The sequence below is a fragment of the Corticium candelabrum genome, chromosome 5 (assembly GCF_963422355.1).
Source record: "Corticium candelabrum chromosome 5, ooCorCand1.1, whole genome shotgun sequence".
Lineage (NCBI taxonomy): Eukaryota > Metazoa > Porifera > Homoscleromorpha > Homosclerophorida > Plakinidae > Corticium > Corticium candelabrum.
Window position 1 is genome coordinate 6,669,052 of NC_085089.1, and position 10,000 is coordinate 6,679,051.

Sequence of the window (10,000 nt, forward strand, 5' to 3'; positions counted from 1 at the left end):
TATTAGCCAATGTGAACGGATTGTCTGATCATTCTAGGTTCTCATCTGATACCCTTTGTTGCTCCCGTTCCAGCCATAGTGTACATGCTCAGTGCCGTTTCCACCTCACTCATTTGATCAAGGAAATCAGAAAACAGTTTGAAGTCTTCAAATGATATACCCTGACACATAAAAACAACATACTGCAGTGGAAAATTAGTAACTTTTGTTTGCTTGGACACGTAAAAATATGGCCAGACATCCAGCATTTTATCTCCGACCACGTGTGCAACTGTTTTCTAATGCGCTATATCAATACACTTACAGCTCATCTAGCGCACTTCCTCACCTTCCCCATATATTTGTATTATAAAATTGGCGTACGAAACTGGTTTCCCTCACCGTTTCTACGAGCAGTTATGTATTATACATGTTGTAAAGCAAGCTTAGATTGTGTTCACTGAGTACAGACGTCAACTTTTGATTACACTTAAGTCTTTCTATGTATGTCAGTCTGAAAGGCTCTGTCTGTTCGGACATGGAAACATTTTGGTCAGACAAATGTCTGATGCCCAAACGTAATTTTCCCCACTGATACTATACATAAATGGTATTGTCCAGACAGAAAACAGAAGAAAACAAAGCACACTGTTTAATTGACTATATGTTGTCTTTGTCTAGTCTTACAAGTTGTGAGTATACTCTCACAAAATGCCAAAGATTTAAGCTTAGGGCCACTGCTGGTGTGAGTACACAAGAGTAGATGTTGTAATCTCACTCAATAGGCAACGCTGACAAATCAGCACACGTTGCTCTGCCTTTTTAATAAATTAATTAATGGTGTCTGGTTAATTAACTAATTAATTAATTAATAGATTTGCCGTTCAAACCTTCTGATTGCCTCTGTATGCTCCTTTCACTCTCCTTCGATACAACCGTTTCTTGCTATCACTAAAGTTCGTGTAAGTCAGCAACAAGCGACAGAAATCCACTTCGGATATGAGACCACCCTGCGGATCATACTGATCAAACTAGAATAAACAACATGGCACGTCACGTCAGAATGAAACCGTCCACGCCACTCAACAAAACAACCTCGATTCGCAGTAACTCTCTCTTCAATCTGGCCTGGAAGTTACCAAACTTTTCAACAGTTAGACGTTGATCCAATTTCGGACCAAAAAAGTACAGCTGCAAGACTCCACCGACACCCTTTGCCACACTGCCGGTCGTCGAATGATCTCGATGTCTTTGACCGACCGCCGTGCTCTTGTTTAAAATATCACAAACCTGAGCAATCAAATTCATCAGACCTGTGACATTGTAACACGGAATTTATAGAGATAATTAATTAAATATTAATTATATATGCAATGATTGATTACATAATAATTATATATATGCAATAATTGATTACATACTAATTATATATACTAAAATACGTGATACCTTCTGAAACTCTGAAGCATCCACTTCGCCGTCGCCATTGAGATCAAACATTTGAAATGCGATTTCAAAGTGACGCTTTGGAGCTTAAATATAAACAAATAAGGCACAGACACACACACATATACATCAGTTGCATATAACCGTCTCTGAGTCTCATACTTGAAAGAACGGTTAGTAGAAAGAGATAGTCTGAGAAAGATATTAGACCACCAGAGTGTCCGATCTCGGAGAATAAGCTACCATCATCTAATTGGGTTGATAGTTCAGTCATCGCTTGCTGGAACAATCAATAACTATGCTGGAAACTTTTCAGTATTATGACTTGCAAGTGGCACGTACCTTTCTACTGATTTTCCTAAATTGATCCAAACCCAAACCTTCACAATTAATATCAAAAACAACAATTACCAAAATTAATTATCATCCTTGCATAACCTCAACTGTGTCTCCGTCATATCATCATCTACATTAGACAACTAGCTGTCATTTTCCCACTTTGTTTGCTTTCAAATCGAGTTAACTATTAGTCTTTAGCTGTACGTCTTATAAAAAAGTAATTCATGATCATTGTTACACAAATGTATTTATAACAGAGGAACCGGGGAGGGAACCAAAAGAACCTTGGCCCTCAATAATTCTCATGCACCAAACATGTAGAGACTTGAACTATAGCAATTCGTGAGATGCTAGCTTTCAACTTCCAGATCTTCTACTTATTGTGAAAACAACAGTTGTAACATTTCAAGAGCAAAGGTATGTGGCTATCCAATAAGATAATGACTTAGACAAATTTGACGGAAAGTTTACTGTATATATCCCGAGTCGATCATCAGTTAGTTAGCAAGAGGTTGGAAAGATGTTCTCATCTGATGCATACTTCTTCCACTCAGTCAATGCACTGAATAATTAAGAATATGAAAGACCAGTCTACATTTAGTCTCACTAGCCACGCCCCTTCACGACTAGCGAGACTAGCCTACATCTTACGTTGGGTCATTTTTGTTGAGGAGTTGGTCAAAATGATCAATACCTAATTATATACAATTCTCCAAAATAACCTAGTTACTTCCATTGCAGTCAAACCACAGATCGAAGGAAACGCATGATTTAATTGTCTTACAAGATGAACTGTATGTAGTAATTTACTACTCAAGCACTTTTTATATTTATTTTGAGTGACTGTTGAAATTACCATACAACAGGTTATTTCTGCAATCCTGATATTTCTCCAAACTCTGGACAGAATTCACAAAGCGCACAAATATAATTCGCTAGTCACTGTTCAGACACATGTACATGTGTGTACTGTACCAGTAACTGTTTTAATGGTTGGAATGCAGAAATTTAATTTGCAGTAATTAAAACTTCTGTTTAGATTCTCAAATCACAGTAATTTAAGACCGCAGAAATAGCTGATTATACTGTACGTACAATATAGTCAGTGTTAGAAATTTTATGGCAGACGTAGTCATCATCTTGGCAACTTTGCAAAAATTTTAGTCGTCAAGGAGTGTAGGACTTTACATATATTTCATAAATATCAAATAATTATAATGATTGTTGTGGCAAGTAAACAAAATCCCGATACTTCAGAGGTGTCACTCCGAGTCTCAATCTAACCTGTTCTACTGTAGTCTCGCACAGACTCCCTGCCAACGGAAGTCAAAAAGGGGGAGGGGCTGGCTGCGTGAGACTAGTTCTACTGTACCCTATGTAACGAGTATACGACTTGCAACAGTTGAAACCCAAAAGGCCACGATTCTATTGTGCCCGTACACTATATACTACTCTACTAGTCAGAAAGTAGGTGTGTCCATATAGTAACATGAAACCACTAATTATTATGACTTCGTTACGCTACATTCCTCCCTCCTACGATTCTAACGTGACCTCACGTTACAATGACACAACTGCAAAAATCACTACTTTGTGTCACTAACTACGTAGTCCTGTAGCCATCTTGGTCGATTATGTTCTCTAGCAGGTCTTCAAATCGGTAAGTCCACGACCAATGGTTGGTCTAGTACATCCGGGACTTGGCCTTCCGCGACTACCTCCTCAAAGTACTGAACTGCTGCCGGTAGAATATTCGGACTGGCCTCCTCTGCTTGTTGCTCGTTCTCTTCAGTTGGTTTCATTACTTGTTGTTCTCGATCTTCCTGACAGCTGTCGTGTACCGGATGTCTGTAACATGGCTTCACTCGGTTATAGTGTACTCGCCTCCGTCGTCGTCTTCTACCTTCCGCAGGAATGACGTCCATGGTACCATTGTCGTACAGTGCCAATATGCGGAACGAACCCTTCCAAGGTTTGGCTAGTTTGCTGGACATTCCTATATTTACAACTGGAGTAAACAACCAAACTAGATCACCTGCCGTGTAATGATGATGGGGAGATGTCTTCTGGTCGTAGTTCTTCTTCTGACGACGTTGTGCTGACACGATGTGCGTCTCTACGAATTCCTTGGTCAGAGCTCTGTCCTCCTTCAATCGTTGTCCGAACTCCGTTGTTGCTTCTGGTTCAGGAAGAGGTGCTCCAGTCTGAACGTCGACAGGAAGGCGTGCACTTCTTCCGAACATCAATTCAAATGGACTCATTTGTGTCGTTGATTGCTTTGATGTTCTGTAGTGAAACAGAAGTACAGGTAGACATACATCCCAGTCTCGCTGATTGTGGGAGACATGCTTAGCAAGCAGATCTAGCAGAGTTCGATTTGCCCTCTCGACTAACCCATCACTCTGGGGATGATACGGAGTAGTTCTAACTTTCTTTATCTCAAGTATCTGGCAAACCTCCTGCAGTATCTGGCAAACCTCCTGCAGTATCTTGCTCTCGAAATTTCTCCCCTGGTCACTATGGAGGATAGCTGGTGTTCCAAGTCTGCAAAAGACCTCATCAACAAGTACTCGTGCCACTGCTGATGCCTTCTGGTTGGGTAGTGCAAAGGCTTCCACCCACTTGGTGTAATAATCAGCCATGACAAGCAAATGCTTGTTTCCCTTTTCTGTCTGAGGTAATGGACCTAGAAAGTCAATAGCGATCATTTCCATTGGACCTCCAACTGTAATGTTGTGTAGTGCTGCTCTTGGGTGACGTGGTGGTCTTTTCCTCTGTCTACACTGTATACAACACTTGATCCAGTCTTTAATATCTTGAGTGTATCCTGGCCACCAAAATCTATCCTCCAGTCTTCCCAAAGTCTTTTCCAATCCAAGGTGTCCACTCTGGTCATGCAATTGAGTTAAGATCTCCGATACTAAAGATGTTGGAACAACTAGTAATTCTTGCATTTGTCTTCCTGTAGCCATTCTCCTGTCCCGAATTCTGTACAGTAGTCCATCGTCTGTTACTTTCAACTGATGCCACACTCAACCAAACTGCTTCCTTGTGGGTAGGTTTCCCAGCCGGCACTGGACAATCTCGTTTCCAATGATCTGTACTACCACATCTGAAGCATCCTCCACTAATCTTTCGAGATCGGGACTGTTGCTTCCCAGTAGCTCCACCTTGAATGCGGTCTTCCAGTCGTTCCAGACGCGAGGTCAACGCTTCTAAAGAACGCACCATTGTTTGTGCTAATGATTCCTGATCAGCGGACTGTGCTCCTGTTGTGGCAGCTATCCTCCCTTGTCTTGTACCTTGCCTGTCCTCTTTGCGACGCTGCAAGAGAGACAGCTCTCTAGCTTTGCTCACCGTTTCGTTAAGGCCCACTGGTGCTAAGACGTATAGCTGATCACTGATGACCTCCGGTAACCCGGCAATGAACCGGTCAATCAACTGCTGCCGACGCAACTCTGCGGATAACCCAGGCTGTGCTCTGTCTAGCAAACGTTCTAGATCACGTACAAACACATCAAGGTCCTCACCCGTCTGCAGAGTGCGACTATTGAGCTGCCGCGTTGCAAGGCGACGACGTTCTTCTGTACGCGGTTCAAATGCTGTTTTCAGAGTGGCAATGAGGTGGTCGTACGTATCCGTTTGCTGTTGGGTCAGCCGTTCAAACACTGCAAAGGCTCATCCTTGTAGCAGAGTAGGCAACCGTACGACCTTGTCATGGGCGTCCCAGCGGTTAGCAGAACAGCAGAGATCAAAGCGACGCAACCAGGTAGATATGTCGCCATCAGCAAAAGGTTCTGGTAGGCACGGCTGACGATAGGCTTGAACCTGAGGTTGCTGTACAACTGGCTGATCGGCACCTTGCTGAGCCATGAACTCACTTCTGACACCAAAATGTAACGAGTATACGACTTGCAACAGTTGAAACCCAAAAGACCACAATTCTATTGTGCCCGTACACTATATACTACTCTACTAGTCAGAGAGTAGGTGTGTCCATACGGTAACATGAAACCACTAATTATTATGACTGCGTTACTCTACACCTACAGCATAATAATATATTGGGTCCACCATATAGTGACTTAAGTAGCCACATGAACTCAGTTAGTTGCCAAATGACAACTCTAGGACCACTTTTTCGAACACTGATATTACAAGATATACCTTTTGACAGTTGACAAAAATGTACAACAGTCCGTCTGCCTGATTACCCTCTCTTTCACCGCCTGGTCAGTTTCAAAGTATTTACCGGCATTGATATCACTACTGCGTAAACATCTCTGTCTGGCTGGCTGCCTTTTCTTTCATTCACTATTCGTGGTACATTGTAAATGTAGTCTACCTTCTGGTTGAATGACTCCGGGCGTCAGCGAGCGCACAAAATCTTCAGGCGTCATCTCTATCTCATCCTCGCCGTTCGCTCCAACAATGCGAAGCGTCGCAAAGTAGCGAAATATCTTGTCCGGCGTGCTGTACGCGCGGATACGGTCCTCATACGCAATAACTCGTCGGTCACGGAAGTTCGTGCGTTTGTGTCTACTGACGCTGTCCTCCTCATCCAATGAGCTTTCTTCTTTGCTCTTTGAGTCACGAATATCCGATTCATCTAAAGCACTTGCAGCAGCATCGACGCTCCGCAGACGTCTCCAAATGAGAACGCTTCCGCCGATGGCGATACAAGAAGATGCAGAGAGGAGAGAAATTCGACGAGCTCGTGTAACTCGTTCTTGACGAACTGCGTCCGTGGAGAGTCTCATAACGCCGTTTCGTGTTCGTGAGAGCGCTCGCAAACCTGCACGAAACATAGTTCCGCTTAGTCTCTGTAAAACAGAGTTTAGTGAACTCCCGTATATTGCCTCGGGTTTTAGCAGCGTATGCGCGCATTTCTATACAGTGCAGCAAGTACACAGAGTACGTGTTACTGCATCGTTACTAGTGTACAGTGTATATATAGTTAACCTCACGCCAGACGCAATGTTGACTAAAGTCCCGGATGTAGTAAAGATTAGCGCATAATTTACCTAGATTGTGGGCCCAGTGCGGCTTCGCCCCACTTTAGTAGCCTGCGCGCGTTATGAGAAACTACAGTATGACTTTGAAACATGTTATTTCGAGCATGCGCAAAAACTGTGGTTACTGGTTCTAGATGGGATCGTGTACCTGGTCTGATGAGGAGACTAGAACACTCATCTCGGTGTGGAGCAACGACGCATTTCAAGTGCGACTAAAGGGCAGCACGGTATGTTCAAGAAACAAAGATATCTACGACACAATTGCGCAAGAAATGGAAGCCGCCGGCCACAACAAAACGGGCGAAATGTGCAGACGCAAACTCAATACGCTGAAGAGTATGTACCGTAAGCGCGATAGACGTTTGTTGAACGGGCAAAGAGGCGACGTCACGTGGAAATTCTGGGACCCCATGAATGCGGTTATGCAGGAAAGCAAAGCGCCAACTCAACAAGTTGAACAACCAACAATAGATGCACACGCCGAGACAATTGGAACCGAGTTAGAAGATGAGGGAAACGCGGATGAGTGTGTTGAAAGTGTTGAAAATGATGGAATTTCTCACTGCATGCCCAACTCTGATGATTCCATGAGTCTGAGCGTGCGCACGAGAGTGACTAGGAATATTGAGAGTCAAGCTGATGGGAGGAGTCGAAAGAGAAAGAAAGTCGAGAACAAAGAGGATAGGATGGAAATACTGCTTGAAAAGATGATGAAATTGCAAGAGGAGAGCGAGCGTCGTCACGTGAGGCTCGAAGAGGAGCTGCTGTCAGTGATGAAACAGATGAGACGGGACAGTCACGAGATTCAAATGCACATTATATCTTTGTTGCCGAACCAAACAAATATTGGAGATAAACAACCTATAGCAGATGCATATCATGGAAGTTATGTATTTGCTGGTGAAGATGACCAATGAGTGTATGCAGATTGTCAATTAAAATTTAAGTTTCTTCAGTTTTATCATTCTGATGGCAACGGTCATTAGTATTCATTGTATGTGAAAGCAATGACATGTTTGTAATAATAAGAAATATAGTAGTAATTTTTACAGTAATTGTAAATAGTATAATAAAAATCCCTCTTAAAGTCATGTCTTCTGTCTAGACAGTCATGATTGTCTAAGCACCTCTGAGGCAGGGTTTGCTTCCGATGCTTGCAAAAGACAGTACAACCAAGACTGATCTGGTTGAGCACGACAAACAGTGTTACAATGTTTGTTATTGTTATTTGTTATTGTTTATTTCATTAATAATAAGAGGTTTGAGCAGCCAGGTGAGTTAATTAGCATGATCACACACACACACACACACACACACACACACACACACACACACACACACACACACACACACACACCAGTGTTCTCGCCAGTACCGTCATTTTGATGGTTGGGACAAGGAAGGGACGTTTGGGGAGGGGAAAACAGCAATTATTGACGGTTGGGAACAAAATTGGAAAGCCTTAGCATGCTTATAGAGTGGGATCAGGATCTATCTAAAGACGTTAGTGGTCTTGATGGTCCCAAAGTTGCTACAGAACCATACATATTCTCATGTCATCTGGTAATCCTAGCTAAGCTGTAGCCCAAGTTAATTTGTGCGCTGTTCATGAAGTCAGGACTGTAAGAAATTTCTTGAGAAACATTCTCGAGATTAGCATTTGTATACAACATTGATGAATTGCTAACTTGCATTAGATTGTTTTGCTGCCATCATTGGAACGATCTTCACCAAGTCCTAGATCAGTAATTACTGCTGCGACTGGACAACAGTTGTATATACCGGTAACTTGCAATTGGTAATCTTAATTAAATGGTTTGCTAGGGTTATGCAAGGGATCTGGGATGTTTCAGGGTTTTGAAGGGTTACGGTGGGCAGTGGACTGCACTACGAACTCGTGCCGTAGTTCAGTTGAGAGCATTCCATCTGCCTGTTTCTCTGTTGTAGATGAGTTTACAGATGGAGAGGGTCACGATGTACGCTGCAAAATGCTGACAGCGGTTCTTGCAACCGAAATGTAAGGCAGAAGGCGTGGTTCAAGAGATGTGGTATTTCAAGCCTTGTGGTTATACGTAGGCACACCCTAGAAAACCCCACAAAACATCTATAAATCTGACAGGGTTTTCTGTCGGATTCCCTGTGCTAGAGAGTGCATGGTCTCCTTGTTGGTATTTAGTTGATGTGAATTCCTGTTGACCTTTCACACAAAGAAGTGCTATTAAATGAGGCTGTGGTTGCAGCAGGTGCTCTACTAATTGCTGTTTATATTCAGTCTCATGTATTGTACTGTACACCGTTACTCTCTTAGGTCAGCTCATAATATTCCAGTTTTATTGAGTCAACTTGTCATCGTAATAATCTGCTGTACATTATCTGTCTGTCTGTCTGTGTTGTGTGTAACAAAGTTATGTTCAATGAGCTTTTCAACAAGATCTGAGTGGCAATTATATTGAATAGGCTACCAATCATGCAGTAACTTCAAGACTTACATAGAGTCTTCTGACGTTTTGTTAGTTAGCTAACCGCCCTTTTTAAAATTGTGGTTTATGTCTATCATATTTTGTCTCATATAGGAACATAGGTTATCTACTCGTACTAATATACATGCATCTGACTCTAATACAAGTAGGGAACAGATAAGGTAATTTTATGATGTTACTACCAAATATGTCAACATCAACATTTGATGATGTCATTATATTTAATGACGTCTTAACGATGGTTGGCAAAAAATCCTGGCAAGAACGCTGCACACACACACACACACTCACACCTCCTCCTCCTGTATTGCTTCCGTCTACAGGGACATGCTACCCCTTCAGGGAGACAAGGACAAAGTCATAAAAAAGTTTTCCCATGAATATCGATGCATTTGTATTGTATAGCCTCCTTTGCTTCGAAAGAACTTGTTTCATGTCTGGCATTCAATGGCTCCTTTTTGCTCATGTATAGGTTTTCTCTTTCAGCAATGCATTTTGTGTCTCTTCAAGTCACACACACACACACACACACACACACACACACACACACACACACACACACACACCACACACACACCACACACACACACACACACACACACACACACACACACACACACACACACACACACACACACACAGACAGACACACACCACACCACACACACACACACACACACACACACACACACACACACACACACACACACACACACACACACACACACCTACACACTCACC

General features: G+C 42.6%; 2 protein-coding genes across 2 annotated transcripts in view; one reads left to right on the forward strand and one right to left on the reverse strand.

Moving 5' to 3' along the window:
- Positions 1–6,585, reverse strand: part of LOC134180197 (calcium uptake protein 1 homolog, mitochondrial-like) — a 7,112-nt gene extending 527 nt beyond the window's left edge. Inside the window, exons 1-7 of the mRNA XM_062647295.1 lie at positions 6,110–6,585; positions 1,768–1,805; positions 1,588–1,705; positions 1,429–1,511; positions 1,075–1,269; positions 870–1,010; positions 53–161 (exon numbers count right to left, since the gene is read on the reverse strand). Of these exons, the coding sequence (XP_062503279.1) occupies positions 53–161; positions 870–1,010; positions 1,075–1,269; positions 1,429–1,511; positions 1,588–1,705; positions 1,768–1,805; positions 6,110–6,572 (1,147 nt within the window). The 5' untranslated portion in view covers positions 6,573–6,585. The remainder of the gene's footprint in view (positions 1–52; positions 162–869; positions 1,011–1,074; positions 1,270–1,428; positions 1,512–1,587; positions 1,706–1,767; positions 1,806–6,109) is intronic.
- Positions 6,586–6,779: 194 nt separating this feature from the next.
- On the forward strand, positions 6,780–8,074 carry LOC134180106 (uncharacterized). Its single transcript, XM_062647191.1, has 2 exons — positions 6,780–6,854; positions 6,914–8,074. The coding sequence occupies exon 2, from the start codon at positions 6,914–6,916 to the stop codon at positions 7,694–7,696; it is 783 nt and encodes a 260-aa protein (XP_062503175.1). The 5' UTR covers positions 6,780–6,854; the 3' UTR covers positions 7,697–8,074.
- The last annotated feature ends 1,926 nt before the right edge of the window (positions 8,075–10,000 follow it).